The sequence below is a fragment of the Mobula hypostoma genome, chromosome 2, assembly GCF_963921235.1.
Source record: "Mobula hypostoma chromosome 2, sMobHyp1.1, whole genome shotgun sequence".
In the NCBI taxonomy this organism is placed as follows: domain Eukaryota; kingdom Metazoa; phylum Chordata; class Chondrichthyes; order Myliobatiformes; family Myliobatidae; genus Mobula; species Mobula hypostoma.
The window spans coordinates 172962418-172981439 of record NC_086098.1 but is presented as its reverse complement, the minus strand read 5'-3'; the positions used below and the strand labels follow the sequence as shown (position 1 = coordinate 172981439).

Here is a 19022-nt window from a genome sequence, read left to right as displayed (position 1 = left end):
CATTTTACATCCTTGCGTCCACCCACTCATCTTCTCCCAGCCCTTGTGTTGGTGAAAGGCACTGGCCTGTGTGAAAGGCACTGTGACCGCATGGGTCAGCCTTTGGCTACTAACTGACAGATAATTTGGTCACGTCCTTTACTAACCAGAACGTGGTGTGTTTGTTGCAGTGTTTACTCGGGTGTTGCTGATGAGTGGTGAATCTGAAGACGTGTTTCCTTCACCTTCCTTTCCCATAGCCCAAGTATGCTGAGGCCATTCCCACATCCATTTCTTGTGTTTGCTGTCAACATCATGAGGAGGCTGTGGGACAACAGTACTGACACGATTCTAAACATGTTCATCCATTAGGATCACGGAAGCAATGGTGTTGGCAGATCCACACATCCTGATCAGCGGCTCAGGTGGGAAGCAGTTTAAAATGTCAACAGCCATTGATGACATGGAGGCTTACACCAAACTCACAGGTGAGTACTCCTGTCCTTATGTCTGACCAGAATTTACTCCTTAGTCCTGGATGTTCACTTAACAGGACAAGGCCATCCAGCCATTGCTATCTATTTGTGAGGGTCCACCAATAAATCCCACTGCCCTGGTCTTTCCCCTGTTGGCCTTCATTCTTTTGCTGTTTATTTGAAAACCAAATTCCATTTTCAAACAGGAGAAAATCTGCAGATGCTGGAAGTCCGAGCAACACACACAAAATACTGGAGGAACTCAGCAGGCCAGGCAGTATCTATGGAAAAGAGTACAGTCCTGCTGAAGGGTCTCGGCCCGAAGCGTCGACTGTACTCTCTTCTATAGCTGCTGCCTGGCCTGCTGAGTTGTCCAGTATTTTGTGTGTGTTGCTCAAATTCTGCTTTGCAGGTTTTTCTGTGCAAACCTTGTCATCAATATAGCCTGTTGAATTTTGTCATAAAATAGTGCCTCGTTATCTATTTGGGTAATCTTCAACCTGGCTCATGAACATGGAATTCTCAAACTCCCAGTAACTGCTCCCCCTCTGTCCTTCCTCCCATTTATTCTTTTCTCTCTCATCCTGATCCAACGGGACCACATCCCTACCTTACCTGAAGATGTTGCAGTGCTTCTCTCTGGATCCTCAGTCATAGCTATGTCCTCTTGACTGTTCAATTCTGGTATTCTTGATGTAAGATTTCTTTCGCCATCTCAGCATCCACTTAAGCTGTGTTTCATCATCTCCAAGGCAAAGACACTTGGGCTGCAGGTGCTTTTTAGAGGTGCCGCTACCATGGGTCCAAGCAGTTTTTAGCCAAGTCCCACATTGATTTTATTGAGATGCAGCATGTAACAGGCCCCTCCAGCCCAAAGAACCATAACGTCCAGCAACCCACCTATTTAACCCTAGCCTAATCACAGAACAATTTACAATGACCAATTAACCTACCATCCGGTACGTCTTTGGACTGTGGGAGGAAACTGGAGCACCCAGAGGAAATCCACGTACTCGGGGGCAGAACGTACAAACTTGCAGAGGACAGCAGAATTAAATTGAATTGCGACACCCCGAGCTGTAAGAACGTCACACGTACTGCGATGCTACTGTGGCACACTGAACACCTCAGCCACACACACATGCTGACCTGCTGTTGCAGAAAAAAATCTCAGGAGCAGCAGACAGAATAGATCAGGCCGACCTCGGAGTTGTTTCAGACTAGAGGACTTTATTACATGATATCATGGACAGCCTCCTTCCACCTAAGAGCAGCGCTTAGGAACTCTGCTCATCTCGCAGACCCGCTTCATTATATAGGCACAGCGTATGGGACTAAAAGCACTTAACAATAACATTGCTTGACTGTGAACTTAACACTTGATTGTGACAGTGTGACTTTGAACTTGGCACTAATTTTCAACAAACAAGAGCATGAAGTAAATGTGGTGCCAAAACATTCTTGTTTAGACATTAGCAAGGACTTTTAGCTAAATTATAAGATATGAAGGACTTCAGCAAAATTTTAGGAGCATTCACAAGTGATTAGGTTAACCCCTACATATCCAAAGAGTCTTAAATTCTTCCACAATTCCCTCCTTGTTGATCCTTTCAGATCAACACTCCTCATGAGGTATTTCCTCCTCTTCCTCATGGTTTTGGGGGGGGGGGAGGATGGTTCATATCCCCCTGGAAAGGGCCTTTCTTTGCCAGAATGTACCTTCTCTCCCCACCAGTTTTGCCTACTGCGCATTTTTCTCACCATCTGAGGTATCATAGGGACATTTTCAGGTCCGAGTAAGGCTCTTTTCATTAACTGATAACAACACAATCGTAATGCTCCACATACACAGCACCCTAAAACACATATCATTACCACTATAATTATCCCATGGATAATCCAGCTTCCCCAGCCAGAAGACCGTCCCTCTATTATTTCCCACCATTTCGTTCCTGAATCAAAATTCTTAAACTATTTTCCTATCTTCTTAACCTCCTCAGTCTTTCCCCTTATGTGTTAACTAAGGTCAGTTATTTATTTCTAAGGCATCGGGAATATAGATACAACATTCCAGCCCTACCACGGCGCATGTCCCTCCTTTTTCAGCTAAGGGCAGATCCAGGGCCATTCTATTCTGCAAGGTTACCATCCTAAGGGCAACCACCTCTGTTGTTAGGTCTTTCACTTGTGTCTGCACGTCAGTTAGGGTATCGGCAGTGTCATTGGCCAATTTCTCTAGAGCGACTGCCATATTAATATTTTTTTCGCGAATTTCAGGCCACACCATATGAGGGAAATGCTATCATCCAAAACTTTTTACCTTCTGTTATCCCTCACTTACTTCGCCTTAAATAAGGGTGTTGTGATCTGTCTTTTATAGGATGCATGGAGGGCACTATACAGGCCAGGTAACAGCAGCCCTTCCTGGGGGGACATTCCCATTTTCACCTGGCGGCCCTGGAAGCCAAGGATAAGCTCTTCCCCAACATACCCAGTAAGTCGCATTAGGAGTATGCAGAGGAGGACCCACCCTCTGTTCAGCATGAGTTATTACCCAAAAATGTCCCGTTTCCCCCCGCCGTATTACAATAACAAATTCCATTTACAGCTTTCTGTGTATTTACTAACTCAAAGGAGGGCATCCTTTTTCCCTCCGTTGGGGTGCAGAGGTACCATCCATTGAAACAGGTACATCCACAATCCCCTTCGCTGCCATCGCAGTCCTTTATCATCTTCTGCCAATCTCTTGGTCTAACGCTGGAATAGGATGTGTTAAGTAGGTTCATAAATAGCACAGAAAGCATTTCTCTTCCATTCAGGGGGACCCCTTCCCGGGGCATTCCCTGGGCGGCATGCTGAGGTATCTTTACACACACCCAATAAGAGTCCATCTCTTCACTTTGTTGGCTGACTTAAGTGTGACACTTTTGTTCAAGTTTAAAATATCTACTTAATCTAAATCCAGTCACTGCTGGTATCATCTTGTGAAGTTGAAAGTCAAAGTTCAGTTTGACAGAAGCACAAGCGCAATCTGAAACTTACAACAGCATTAGCGGCACATTGTATCAATAAATGGCATTCTAATTAAACATGAATTGTACACAATTTTACAAGAAAGAACACCGTTACAACAAAATGAAGTATATTTTGGTGCAAAGTGATCAAACTGGTCATATTTTTTTGTTTGACCCTGGACATTATTTCTTTTTCTAGACAGTATCTTTGAACAGATCCTGAATTCCTCTGATGCTGAACTGCAAGAGGCGCGGGAAATCCTGAGCAATGTCGTATGCCGCAAACTGTACAAGTGGATTGGGCAGACTCAGCCTGCAGCAGATACAACAATTGAAAAGGTAATTATTACTCAGGTTGGTAGTGCAACTGTGGAGGAATGGGTCATTTACCCAACTGGACTGGGCCAGTGTTTGTGCTCCACACTAGTCTCTGTGTAGTCTATTGCCATCCCCCCAAGCCAGAAAGTAGCAAACCTTCCCCTGAAATGAGTTGAGAATGTAAAAGTCAATGGGTCCTTGGGCCTTTTGAGGCTCTCTGCTATTCAAGTTCAAGTTTGTCATTTCAACCATATAACACTACTGAGTGTAGTGCTGAGGCTTTATAAAGCACTAGTGAGGTCTCACTTGGAATATTGTGAGCAGTTTTGGGCCCCTTGTCTTAGAAAGGATGTGCTGAAACTGGAGAGGGTTCAAAGAAGGTTCACGAAAATGATTCCAGGATTGAATGGCTTGTGATATGAAGAATGTTTGATGGCTCTGGGCCTGTATTCACTTGAATTCAGAAGAATGAGAGGTGACCTCATTGAAACCTATCGAGTGGTGGAAGAAGATGTTTCTTATGGTTGGAGAATCTAAGACCAGAGGACACAGCCTCAGAATAGCAGGGGTGTCATTTTTAGAATGGAAATGAGGAGGAATTTCTTTAGCCAGAGAGTGGTGAATCTGTGGAATTCTTTGCTACAGGCAGCAGTGGAGGCCAAGTCTTTATGTATATTTAAGGCAGAGGTTGATAGAATCTTGATTGGTAAAGCATCTACAAATTTGCTGACGATACAACTATTGTTGCTAGAATCTCAGGTGGGTGTACAGGAGTGAGATATGCCAACTAGTGGAATGGTGCCACAGCAACAACCTGGCACTCAATGTCAGTAAGACGAAAGAGCTGATTGTGGACTTCAGGAAGGGTAAGACGAAGGAGCACATACCAATCCTCATAGAGGGACCAGAAGTGGAGAGAGTGAGCAGCTTCAAGTTCCTGGATGTCAAGATCTCTGAGGGATCTAACCTGGTCCCAACATATCGATGTAGTTATAAAGAAGGCAAGACAGCGGCTATACTTTAGGAGTTTGAAGAGATTTGGCATGTCAACAAATACACTCAAAAACTTCTGTAGTTGTACTTCTATTCTGACAGGCTGCATCACTATCTGGTATGGAGGGGCTACTGCACAGGACTGAAAGAAGCTGCAGAAGGTTGTAAATCTAGTCAGCTCCATCTTGGGTACTAAGTCTACAAAGTACCCAGGACATCTTTAGGGAGCGGTGTCTCAGAAAGGCAGCGTCCATTATTAAGCACCTCCAGCACCCAGGGCATGCCCTTTTCTCACTGTTACCATCAGGTAGGAGATACAGAAGCCTGAAGGCACACACTCAGCGATTCAGGAACAGTTTCTTCCCCTCTGCCATCCCATTCCTAAATGGACTTTGAAGCTTTGGACACTACCTCACTTTTTTTTATATATACAGTATTTCTGTTTTTGCACTTTTTTTAATAATCTGTTCAATATATGTAATTGATTTACTTGTTTATTTTTTTTCTCTCTGCTAGATTTTGTTTTGCATTGAACTGCTGCTGCTAAGTTAACAAATTTCACGTCACATGCTGGTGATAATAAACCTGATTCTGAAGGGATATAGGGAGAAGGCAGGAGATTGGGACAGACAGAAAATTTGGATCTGCCATGACGGAATGACGGAGCAGACTCATTAGGCCAAATGGCCTAATTCTGCTCCTATATCTTATGATCTACTGAGGCTTCATTTGTGGTGAGATCTAGGTGGTGGCAGGGAGTTCAGTAGTCTCATGTCCTGGGGGAAGAAGCTGTTTCCCATCCTAACAGTCCTTGTTTTAATGCAATGGGACCTCCTGCCTGAAGGTAGAGGGTCAAGGAGGTTGGTGGACAGAAGTGGGGGGAGATCCTTAACAATGGTAAGGGCCCTGTGTACACAGTGCTCCGGGTGAGTATCCCGGATGGGTGGAAGAGAGATACCGATGAGAACTATTGAGAAGATCACAATCTTCTGTTGGGCCTAATGGTCAGATGTGAGATCATTGCTGAAGTTCTACCTCGCCCGGTGTTCCCATAACATCCCTGCACCGTTGGATTTACTCAGGGTCCAGAGACCGCTGATCTCGGTTTGGAGTTTATTTATTGAGGTTCAGCATCGAGTAGGCCCCTCGAGCCACGCCCCGGATTTAATCCTAGGACAGTTTACAATGACTAATTAACCTGTGTCTTTGGACAGTGGAAGGAAACCCACATGGTCACGGGGAGAACAGGCAGTGATGGGTAATGTCCCTGGGTCACCTGTACTGTTAATGTGTGATTCTCGTGTGTGCACAGGTGCAATAAGAAGAAACTTACTTGCAGCAGTAACACAGGCATGCTTCACGTAAGCAGCATTTATGAGAAAAATGTCAACGACCTTTTCATTATGGGTGGTGTTTAAAGAATAGAGTGGCGACACTGCATGCCACGTGCCAATAGGTTTTTGTGTGTGCCGTGACGTAAACGCACTCCTTACACCACGCATTCACTGACACGTAAACATTGCTTTGCCATTCTGCTGTCATTGCAGAGAGTGTGTGCGCTTTAGTGTCTTCACCAGTATGTCCTCATCATTAACCCCCTGTTTTCCCCCGGCACTGCAGATACCAAAATTTAGTTTAATTTCATGTTGCCTAATTAATTTCACAGCAGAACAAGTGCTACGCCTGCCCCTATATCACCTCGCTCACTACCATCCAGAGCCCCAATCAGTGCTTCCAGGTGAGGCAACACTTCACCTGTGAGTCTGTTGGGCCTATCTGCTCTATCTGTTACTCCTGGTGTGGCCTCCTGTATATCAGTGAGACCTGACGTAGATTGGGAGACTGATTTGCCGAGCACCTATGCTCCGTCTGCCATTTTAATTCCACTGCCCACTCCCATTCCGACACGTCCATACATGGCTGCTCTACTGTCGTGATGAGGCCACACTCAGACTGGGGGAGCAACACCTTATATTCTGTCAGGGTGGCATGAACATCAATTTCTTTAACTGTTCATACCAGATGGCATGAACATCAATTTCTTTAACTGTTCATACCAGATTGCATGAACATCAATTTCTTTAACTGTTCATACCAGATGGCATGAACATCAATTTCTTTAACTTCTGGTAATGACCCCCCTCTTCCCCCCCCCCGCCCAATACCTCTTCCCCTTTTTCATCTCTCACCTTATCTGCATGCCTGCCCATCCCTCTCTCTAGTGCTCCTTCCCCTTTTTCTTTCTTTCATGGCCTTCTGTCCTGCCCTATTAGATTCCCCCTTCTCCAGCCCTGTATCTCTTTCACCAATCAACTTACAAACTCTTTAAGAACCCTCCGCTCCCCGCCGCTGCTGGTTTCCACCATTACCTTGCGTTTCTCTCTCCCCACCCCCCACCTTCTGCCTCTACTCCTCAGCCTTTTTTCTCTAGTCCTGCTGAAGGGTCTCAGCCCGAAACATCGACTGTACTCTTTTCCATTGCTACCTGGCCTGCTGAGTTCCTCCAGCATTTTGTGCGTGTTAGTTTAATTTTGTTTTTTATTTCTATTTAACTGTAAATGTGTGATTGCATTGAGCATCCTGCTGTTTCTTGCTGTCATCTCCCAGCAGTTCCATGGCATCATGTGTCCTAAACCAAGCTGATGTGCTCAGGTTTGGCTATGTGGTGCCTTTCCCATCGTACACAGTGGAATATTCCATTTCTGTAGTAATGGAGATGTGTAAATATGTATGTTGTTTGTATGCTGTATTTAAGGTAGATACAACTTATTTTGTAACATGACTGTTATGACATTGTGCGGTGCATCATATTCTAATTCACATGTAGTCTTAAGTTAACTTCATTGGTAATTGAAGGTGGTATGTCCTGGTACCGATAAAAGGAGCCGATTGCCCTCAATGTGTGAGAGAGAGATAGGAGCTGCCAGGAATTCACACAATAAGTACGGAGCTATTTTGTAGATATATTTTTATAAATATTTCCATTTTCACTAATCTTTGCAGGTTTGATTTTTGGCACGCCTAATAAACACGCTTGCACTGAAGTGCAAAGCAAACTCCCGCCATTTTTTTTCTTTGGTAAAATTAAAGATCGTAACCCACGTTTGCCACCTGCTCTAGGTGGACTTTGATAACATTACAATCACTGCAGGGGTTTATTGTCAGACACTCTGGTGGGTGCCTTATTGCACATTGGATTTTATTTGTACATAATCAAATTTAATCCAACCCAGTTGCAATGTTCTCTCTTTCAGGACAAGTTTGACCAGCTGGCTGATCAACTGGTTGCAGCTACTCCATCAACACTCGTGGAAGTTACACTCCGGGCAGAAGATATCATTGTAAATGTGAGTACTGGCTGGTTAATGATGGAGAGGAGAGCTCTTCATACAACTGGCAGGTTGTGTCTCTTGGTAACAAGCCCTTTGGCCGGTCATCGGGTAACCCTTTACCTAACCCTACCCTAACACATTTTATTCTCCACGTTCCCATTAACTCTGTACAGATTCCACCACTCATCTACACACCAAGGGTACATTACGTTTGAGATTTGGGAAGAAATCTGAGACCCCAAGTCATCTTATTTTGCATCTATTTACAACAGTGTAATTTGTGTTTCATAGAAACATAGAAAACGTACAGCTCAATACAGGCCCTTCGGCCCACAAAGCTGTGCCGAACATGTCCCTGCCTTCGAACTACCTAGGCTTTACCCATAGCCCTCTATTTTTCTAAGCGCCATCTAGCCATCCAGGAGTCTCTTAAAAGGCTCCCACATTTCTGCCTCCACCACTGCTGCCGGCAGCCCATTCCACACACTCACCACTCTCTGCGTAAAATACTTACCCCTAAAATCTCCTCTGTATCTACTTCCAAGCACCTTAAAACTGTGCCCTCTCATGCTAGCCACTTCAGCCCTGGGGGAAAGCCTCTGACTATCCACACAATCAATGCCTCTCTTTATCTTGTACACCTCTATCAAGTCACCACTCATCCTCCGTCGCTCCAAGGAGAAAAGGCCGAGTTCACTCAACCTATTCTCATAAGGCATGCTCCCCAATCCAGGCAACATCCTTGTAAATCTCCTCTGCACCCTTTCTATGGTTTCCACGTCCTTCCTGTAGTGAGGCGACGAGAATTGAGCACAGTACTCCAAGCAGGGTCTGACCAGGGTCCGATATAGCTGCAACATTACCTCTCAGCTCTTAAACTCAATCCCACAATTGATGAAGGCCAGTGCACCGTATGCCTTCTTAACCACAGAGTCAACCTGCATTGCAGCTTTGAGTGTCCTATGGAGTCGGACCCCAAGATCCCTCTGATCCTCCATACTGCCAAGAGTCTTACCGTTAATACTATATTCTGCCATCATATTTGACCTACCAAAATAAACCACCTCACACTTATCTGGGTTGAACTCCATCTGCCACTTCTTAGCCCAGTTTTGCATCGTATCAATGCCCCGATGTAACCTCTGACAGCCCTCCACACTATCTACAACACCCCCAACCTTTGTGTCATCAGTAAATTTACTAACTCATCCCTCCACTTCCTCATTCAGGTCATTTATAAAAATCACAAAGAGTAGGGGTCCCAGAACAGATTCATGAGGCACACCACTGGTCACCGGCCTCCGTGCAGAATATGACCCGTCTACAACCACTCTTTGCCTTCTGTGGGCAAGCCAGTTCTGGATCCACAAAACACTATCCCCTTGGATCCCATGCCTCCTTACTTTCTCAATAAGCCTTGCATGGGGGACCTTATCAAATACCTTGCTAAAATCCATATACACTACATCTACTGCTCTACCTTCATCAATGTGTTTAGTCACATCCTCAAACAATTCAATCAGGCTCGTAAGGCACGACCTGCCTTTGACAAAGCCATGCTGACTATTCCTAATCATATTATGCCTCTCCAAATGTTGATAAATCCTGCCTGTCAGGATTTTCTGCATCAACTTGCCAACCACTGAAGTAAGACTCACTGGCCTGTAATTTCCTGGGCTACTCCCTTTCTTGAATAATGGAACAACATCCGCAACCCTCCAATCCTTCGGAACCTCTCCCGTCCCCATTGATATGCAAAGATAATTTCCAGAGGCTCAGCAATCTCCTCCCTCGCTTCCCACAGTAGCCTGGGGTACATCCCGTCTGGCCCCGGTGACATATCCAACTTGATGCTTTTCAAAAGCTCCAGCACATCCTCTTTCTTAATATCTACATTCTCAAGCTTTTCAGTCCACTGCAAGTTATCTCTACAATTGTCAAGATCCTTTTCCGTAGTAAATACTGAAGCAAAGTACCATTAACTACCTCCGCTATTTCCTCCAGTTCCACACACACTTTTCCATTGTCACACTTGATTGGTCCTGTTCTCTCATGTCTTATCCTCTTGCTCTTCACATACTTGTAGAATGCCTTGGGATTTTCCTTAATCCTGTCCGCCAAATCCTTCTCATGGCCCCTTCTGGCTCTCCTAATTTCATTCTTAAGCTCCTTCCTGCTCACCTTATAATCTTCTAGATTCATATCAATACCTAGTTTTTGAACCTTTCATAAGCTCTTCTTCTTGACTAGATTTACAACAGCCTTTGTGCACCACGGATCTTGTACCCTACCATCCTTTTCATGTCTCATTGGAACGTACCTACTCAGAACCCCACGCAAATATCCCCTGAACATTTGCCACATTTCTTCTGTACATTTCCCTGAGAACATCTTGTTTCCAATTGTTTCCAATTTGTGCTTCCAAGTTCCTGCCTGATAGCCTCATATTTCCCCTTACTCCTATTAAACGTTTTCCTAACCTGTCTGTTCCTATCCCTCTCCAATGCTATGGTAAAGGAGATAGAATTGTGATCACTATCTCTAAAATGCTCTCCCACTGAGAGACCTGACACCTGACCAGGTTCATTTCCCAATACCAGATCAAGTACAGCCTCTCCTCTTGTAGGCTTATCTACATATTGTGTCAAGAAACCTTCCTGAACACACCTAACAAGGACCCCATCTAAACCCCTCACTCTAGTGAGATGCCAATCAATATTTGGAAAATTAAAATCTCCCACCACAACAACCCTGTTATTATTACTCCTTTCCAGAATCTGTCTCCCTATCTGCTGCTCGATGTCCCTGTTACTATTGGGTGGTCTATAAAAAAAAACACCCAGTAGAGTTATTGACCCTTCCTATTCCTAACTTCCACCCGCAGAGACTCTGTAGACTCCCTCCTTTTCTGCAGCCGTGACACTATCTCTGATCAACAGTGCCACGCCCCCACCTCTTTTGCTTCCCTCCCTGTCCTTTCTGAAAGATCTAAAGCCTGGCACTTGAAGTAGCCATTCCTGCCCTTGCACCATCCAAGTCTCTGTAATGGCCACAACATCATAGCTCCAAGTGCTGATCTAAGCTCTAAGCTCTAAGCTCATCAGCTTTATTCATGATGCTCCTCGCATTAAAATAGACACATCTCAAACCATCGGACTGAGAACACCCCTTCTCTATCATCTGCCTATCCTCCCTTCCACACTGTCTCCAAATTTTCTCTATTTGTGAGCCAACCTCCCTTTCCTCTGTCACTTCAGTTCGGTTCCCACCCCCCCCCCCAGCAATTCTAGTTTAAACTCTCCCCAATAGCCAATATTTCATAATAAATATATTTAAAATTCCTCACTTCAGGTTGTTCAAATGGACTATGGAATGAAAGGGAAAAACCCTGTTGATAAGGTCCGATTTTACTGCAAGAATAACCCGAATGAGACAGTTAAAATCAACAAAAAGCAGGTAACTTCCCCAGTGTGTAGCTTACTTCCTTCTAACCTTGCAACGACCAGTGCTGGGGCTGTGATTAACTGTTGCTATGGGGTAGTTATGGTCACTCATCGTGGGCTTTTCAGTTTGCTTCTCAGCCATCTTAGTCTGGAGGTGTTGGCCATCTCGCCTGGATCCAGCTCTGAACTTGATGTAACTTGGATCTCAACCTTACTCCATTGTCCTAGGAATCTCATTGTGGTCTGGTTGTCATAACAGGATAGTTTAGACAGGCTTGACTGGAGTTTAGAAGTGTGAGAGAATCGTTTGAAACATCTAAGAGGGTCTTGCCAGGATTGAAGTGGAAAGGATGTTTCTTTTTTGGAGAATGTAGAACTAGGCATTCAGATTATAAAACTAAATGGTTGCCCATTTAAGAGGTCATGACCTTTTCTCAGTGATCATGCATCCTTGGAACTCTATTCTTTGAAGCAGAGTGCTGGAACATTTTTAAGGCAGAAGCATGATAAACTGGTGGGTGGTCACTCTGGGTAGACAATATTGTGGATTGGAAATTACAACAGGTTAGTTATGATCATACTGGAAGGTGTAACAGACTTGAGGGGCTGTGTGGCCGTCAAACCTCATACTTTTGTATTTCTCCTCGTGGTTGTGGGTATTGATCTTCTCGCTCTCTCATATGCCCACCCAGGTATCTCATTTGCTGCCGGAGAGGTTTACAGAGCAGCTGATCCAAGTGTACTGTAAGAGGCCCGACAAGGCGATTGTGGAGGCTGCGCGGAAACACTTTATCCAATGGTGTATAAACAGGAACTTCGCCAAGCCCAGGGTAGGAAAAGAGGGAGATACCGCTGTGTTACTGTAGTAGTATTTGAAAGTTCATTATCATGGGTGTACTTATCCAGGGTACAAATACCTTGAAAATTATCTTCTTGCTGCAGCAGTACATTACATTACAAGCAAATTACATGTGCTCTGAGGCCACTTTATTATGTACAGCAGATATGTAATAAAATGGGCACAGAGTATATTTCTGTATGTTAGTTGTCTTCTGCTGCTGTACCCATCCACTTCAAGGTTTGATGTGTTGAGCACTGAGATGCTGTTGCGCATCTCTGTTTTAACACGTGGCTTCCTGCCTGCTTGAACCAGTCTGGCCATTCTCCCCCAACCTTATTAACAATGCATCTTTGCCCACAGATCTGCTGCTCATTGGATGTTATTTTCTTTATTGTACCGTTCTCTGTAAACTCTAGAGTCTGTTGTGTGTGAAGATCTCACGAGATTGGCAGTTTCTGAGATACTCAAACCACCCCATCTGGCACCAACAATTATTCCATGGTCAAAGTCACATAGATCACGTTTCTTCCCATACTAATGTTTGGTCTGAGCAAAACTGAACCTTTTGACCATGTCTGCATGCTTTTTAGCATTGAGTTGCTGCCACGTGATTTGCATTAATGATCAGTTGTACCAAATAAAGTGACCACTGAGTGTAAATTAACATCAATTATACATAGACAACGGTATAAATTTTGAAAACTCTTTGGGATGAGGGAAGTTTCACTCTGCCCCCTCCCCCAGCTGCCTACCACCTCCCTCATGGTTCCGCCTCCTTCTACTACCCATTGTGTTTTCCCCTATTCTTTCTTCACCTTTCCTGCCTATCACCTCCCTGCTTCCCCTCCCCCACCCTTTATCTTTCCCCTTACTGGTTTTTCCCCTGGAACCTACCAGCCTTCTCCTTCCCACCCTCCCCCCACCTTCTTTATAGGGCCTCTGCCCCTTCCCTCTTCAGTCCTGATGAAGGGTTCCGGCCCGAAACGTTGACTGATCGTTTCCACAGATGCTGCCCGATCTGCTGAGTTCCCCCGGCGTGTTGTGAGTGTTGCTTAAATAAGCTAATGATTTTCTTTTCTCTTGAAATGGTGGATAATTACTTGTGTTTGTATCTACCTGCAGGATGGTGATATTATTGCCCCCGAGCTGACACCATTGAAGGCTGATTGGAACAAGAGTGACAGTGACAGCGATGACTCTCAGTCAAGTAACGATGTTCATTCGGACATCAATAAAGCCAAGATGCAGCTCTTTAAGTAGGAAGATAGGGAACTTCCAGTGAACCCTGAAATCATTTCAGCTCCAGTCCTCATCGTCTCATTGGTTCTTTACCAACTGACAATTTTCAGAGCCCAGGCTTGAATGGGAAAAAGAAATCCAAGTCTAAATGGCTTCAGAGCAAGTCAGTTGAAAAGAATTGATCCTTTTATCAATGCAATATGTTACTGCGTCACTACTTCCTAACCTCAAACCGTAAACCGTGTAGTTTGTGCGTAAGAGAGCTTCGATGTGAATGTTGCAGAATGTGGAGTGTGTTCGTATCAGTGGATGAAGCTTTTATCCAATTTGGATTGTAATGCCTTAGGATAACTCCAGCTGAATGAGAGCGGGACTTGCTGCGGCACAGATGGGGTGTTAGCCATTGACTGCTTTTACAATCAGAATCAGCTTTATCGTCACTGACTTAGGCCATGAAAGTGTTGTTTTGTGGCAGCAGTGCAGTGCAATACAGAAAAAATACTATAAATTACAATAAGCATTACAGTATATATAAAGATATGTAGTGCAGAAAGAGAGCGAAAATAGTGAGGTAGTGTTCACCATTTCAGAGGGGGAGAAGCTGTTCCTAAAACATTGAGAGTGTGTCACAACGGATCATGTGATTCCTGCTTTCAGGAATAATGCCTTTTCAAGCTTGGAAGGAAGAAAAGCCACTCTTTTCGTTACTCAAGGTGTTTGCACCTTGTGTATTGTATCTCCCACTTCCAGCCCACACAGGTTTTAAGACTATCAATGTAAACTTAAAATACTATTTGATTCAAATGTTGAAGATCAGATGTGCAGCGGCACGGCAGCGTCGCAGTTAGCGCAAAGCTTTGCAGCGCTGATGGCCCGGGTTCAATTCCCACTGCTGCCTGTAAGGAGTTTGTACGTTCTCCCCGTGACCGCATGGGTTTCCTCTGGGTGCTCCCCTCTCACAGCCCAAAGATGTACCAGTTGGCAGGTTAACTGGTCATTGTAAATTGCCGCATGATTAGGGTAGGATTAAATCAGGATTACTGCGTGGTGTGGCGTGGCTTGAAGGGCCTATTCTGCACTTGATAAATTTTAAAAAATAATATTTACATTGCACTGTAGACACACAGAGAGGCTGACTGCGATTGGATTTTCCCCAGTACTATTGACTTGCTGCTGCAGAATATTTGAAGGTTGCTGTGGGAATTCAGTGGTGACAGTGTGGCCTGTAATGTGTGTCCCCGTCCTAGCAATCGATGCCTCTGCTCTGTGATGGCTCTTGCTTCGGTCCTATTTTGTGAGCTGTTTACCCTTTTAAATATGGCACTATGTCAGGGCTGTTGCTAATTAAACTTTGTCCAAATAATCATTTTTAGGGAATTGAGGGGGCATTTTGCTTTTCCACTTTTTAATAATGATTGGTGGAATCTCCTGCTTTTTAACGTACTCAGGGTGTTTTTAACTTGAGAAAAGGCAGCTGGATTTGCACTATAGAAATCAGTGCACTAAACACATATTTTATGCAAATTCCTTGTCCATATGTGTGGGGTTAAAAGTTACGATTTTAAAATCGTAGCTTTTATAAACTTTAAACCTGTTAAAATTCAAGCCAAGCTTAGTTTCTCTTCCCACTTTGTTGGCCGTGTACTGTTCAGTCATTGCAGCGTGAGAATGGACCAGTGTTTCCAGGTTTCATTGTAGAACAGTATGGATTTCTGACCAATAATGGAGAGTTTTTATGCAATGTTTTATATGAGGGATATAAGCATCATGATGTGGTATCATTTGTAGACTCAAATAGGAACACTGTAGATGAGTATTCAGATCGTCCCAAGTACTGTCAAACCCCACCCAACCTGCTTCATTCCCAGCTTTGAAATAGCTCATCCTTGCAGAAATGGAAACTAGTCAACATTGGAAGCCAGATTTTCAAAGATTGCACAGTTATTACTCAATCTGGGTGGTTAGTGTCCAAGGGGGTAAGTGAGAAGATTACAGGTAAGGTCCATTCTTGGTACTGAATAGTGTTTTTGTGCAGAGTAAACTGGTGGATGCAGACACTGGTTACTTATTGCAAGTAACTTTAGCCATCTGTACCCACTGTCTTCCCACCAGCTTACTTTAGTGTAAATATAGCATTGTATGAATGTAATGATGAGAAGTATACAAGTAGTACATTTGACAAAAGGGTTTAGTAAATCCACAGTCAAGAGAAGACAGACATTTTGAGCTTTTGTGTAAATTCATGGAGTTGGGGAAATGGAAGGACAGAACTAATTCTGTGATTGACTTGTCCCCACTGATAATTCCTGATGGGTGTTAGCGATGGACAACTGTTCCCCAGATTAGCATGGAAGTTCATTTAGATGCTTTGACAAAGCATGTGGGAGAAAGGAGAATGTGCAGATTGGCCAACACAAGAATGGTGTGGGTGGTCTGAATGATAACAGGTCAGGTTTGTAGACAATGCAAGTACACTGTGGTGTACAATCGATCACTGAGGAGCTGGTAATGTCTCTGTTTATGCTATCCATAGCCCTGTTGACATTGAGTGGGGAGCTGAGGTTCTTTTCTCTGTCTCTCCCACTCCAAATGGTCTCAGGCAAATTTAACTCTACTTTATAAATGTGAGTTGTTTACTGGAGCTCAGGTGTTATCCAGGTGAAGCCGGCCTGTGCCCGAGGGTGGGGGGGAGAGAGAGTTGCATAATGGATTCTGCCATTCTGTTTGCACAATTTATTGCGGGAAGTGGGAGGGTATTATCTCTGGGGGGGCACAGGCTGCAACACTGTGCAATAAATTGCCTTATTGGGGTATTTCAGGGTAGTCTGAATGTACAAGTTTTCTGTGATTGGACAACTGAATGTCATTAAACTCCTTTTCCTTATATTTTTTCTTCAATTCAAGATTCACTTTCTTGCAGGCATTCACAGTAAAGATAAAGAAACACATAGAAATCAATGAAAATCTGCATACAACAAAGCCTGACAAGCAACCAGTGCGAAAAAGGCAACAAGTACTGCAACTCCAAAAAAACGAAACAAAACAGTAATAGTAAATATCGAGAGCACGAGTAAGAGTCTTTGAAAAGGGAGTCCATAGGTTTTGGAATCAGTTCAGTGTTAGGGTGAGTGAAGTTATCCAACACTGAACTGAATCCACAATCTATGGACTCACCTTCAGGGAGTCTTTGCTGGATAATGAACCTCATGAGAATGGCATATAAGTACTTTGATAATAAACTTACTTTGACTTTGAATTTACTTTGGATAGTGGGAAATGTTTTTGTGACTTTTGACTTTGGATCACACAGCTTCAGTGGGTTTGTTTAAGATGTCTCTCCTGAAGTAAAGTTATATAATCATTTACCATTTATTTGTGTGTTCTTTGTCAACAGTGCAATATTTAATGTTTTTTCTATTTCTTGAATTTTATGGAATACAGTTAATCAATATCAATAAAGTTGGGTTTAATCTGATCAATATCTTATTGTGTGTAACTTTGTTGGTATAGTTCTTGTGTTGTAGCAATGACGACAGAGTCATTTAACACAGTCAAGTCAGATGAAGTAAATTGCTACTAAAGACGGTGAAGAGGACTGTTTCACCCTCTGAGGTTCCTGGATCTCTGGAACATTTTACCTGGAGACCTGTGGAATTGGCCATTCAATAGATTCAAGGCTCAGATAGATTTTGGCCTTAGTGTGGAAAGTGAAGGAGCTGAGACCAAAATCGGATCAATCATGAGGTTTGAGGGTCCAAATGCCCTTCTCCTGTTCTAATTACTACTGATCACAGGAGTACAATCCAACAAGGAACTGTCATCATTCAAGGAAACACTCATGTTTTGAACGGCTTGTCAAGCCTCATATCACAGCCAGCCTCCCCCATCGTTGGATCCTCTACAGTTTGCTTATGGTCCAATTTGCTCTACGGAGGATGCAATATCCACCACACTGCACATAGTTCTCTCTCACTTGGACAACAAATACACTTATGCCAGAATCCTGTACATTGATTTCAGTTCAGCGTTCAATACCATCATCCCGCAGAGACTAGTGGAGAAACTGTCGCTGCTTGACCTTAACACTGCCATGTGTTGCTGGATTCTGGATTTCTTGACAGAGAGACCACAGTCAGTCCGTGTTGGCAGGAACATCTCTGACTCCATCACACTGAGCACTGGATCCCCACAAGGCTGTGTGCTTAGTCCATTGCTGTTTACACTGCTAACACATGACTGTGCAGCCAGATTCAAGGAGAATCTGATCATTAAATTTGCGGATAATACCACAGTGGTGGGGCTCATCAGCAAAAGTGATGAAACAATGTAGAGGGAGGAGGTCAAACACCTAGAGAGCTGGTGCAGTGATAACAACTTGATGCTTAATGTCACCAAAACCAAGGAGATGATCGTCGATTTCAGACGGTCTCAGCCTGAGCACACACCCCTCAGCATCAGCGGCTCCACAGTGGAGAGAGTGAAAAACATCAAGTTCCTTGGGGTGCAGATCTCGGACAATCTCACCTGGTCCAGGAACACCACTGGGATTGTGAAACGGGCCCAGCAGAGATTGCACTTTCTGAGGAAACTTAAACAAGCATCACTCCTCACTAACATCTTAACTACATTCTACAGAGGCATGGTTGAGAGTGTGCTGACCTTTTGCATCACAACCTGGTACTCCAGCTGCAGTGCTGTTGACAAAAACGTCTTGCAGAGGGTGGTTAGGGGAGCAGAGAAGGTTATTGGGGTCTCCCTACCTTCTGTCCAAGACCTCTTTCAGAGTCGATGCCTCCAGAAGACACGGTACATCATTATAGACCCCTCACACCCTCTCCATGAACTGTTTGTTCTTCTGCCATCAGGCAAACGTTACAGGAGCATCAAAACTAAAACCACAAGGCTACTAAACAGCTTCCTCCCACAGGCAGTCAGACTGCTAAATAGCTGCTCTACCTGACTCTGCTTTTGGACACTTTTAACTTGCACTGGACGCTTATAACTTGATTTTAACTGACATGTGGCTGTTGTGTTTTACTATTTATTGTTATGTTTATTATTTAGTGTTGCATTTGTTATGTTATGATTGCACGGCTCCTGGGAAATGCTGTCTCATTCTGCCCTGCAGAGCTGATGTATGGTTACAATGACAATAAAGTTTTTGGAATCTTGAATTTTGAATCTTGAAGTTTATTCTCTGGCATACCATGAATTTGTGACAGCAGTACAGTGTAATATGGTTCTCATGACTACGTGCTGTGCTCCCAGTCATGTGACAGGCCTATCTGTGAGTGAGATAGTATTGGGATGCCTCATGCTCTTACCAGTTGCTCCTCCCCTCTGGGTTAAACAGATGACATCCATACCATGAGTGAAAACATGTTGCT

The 19022-nt window shown here is 44.0% G+C and overlaps 1 protein-coding gene across 1 annotated transcript in view; it reads left to right on the top strand.

Annotated features, from left to right (window-relative positions):
* LOC134342678 (deoxynucleoside triphosphate triphosphohydrolase SAMHD1-like) overlaps positions 1-18758 on the top strand; it is a 46133-nt gene extending 27375 nt beyond the window's left edge. The window contains exons 11-16 of the mRNA XM_063041087.1: positions 352-467; positions 3669-3808; positions 8035-8127; positions 11464-11568; positions 12248-12385; positions 13519-18758. Of these exons, the coding sequence (XP_062897157.1) occupies positions 352-467; positions 3669-3808; positions 8035-8127; positions 11464-11568; positions 12248-12385; positions 13519-13656 (730 nt within the window). The 3' untranslated portion in view covers positions 13657-18758. The remainder of the gene's footprint in view (positions 1-351; positions 468-3668; positions 3809-8034; positions 8128-11463; positions 11569-12247; positions 12386-13518) is intronic.
* Positions 18759-19022: the final 264 nt, after the last annotated feature.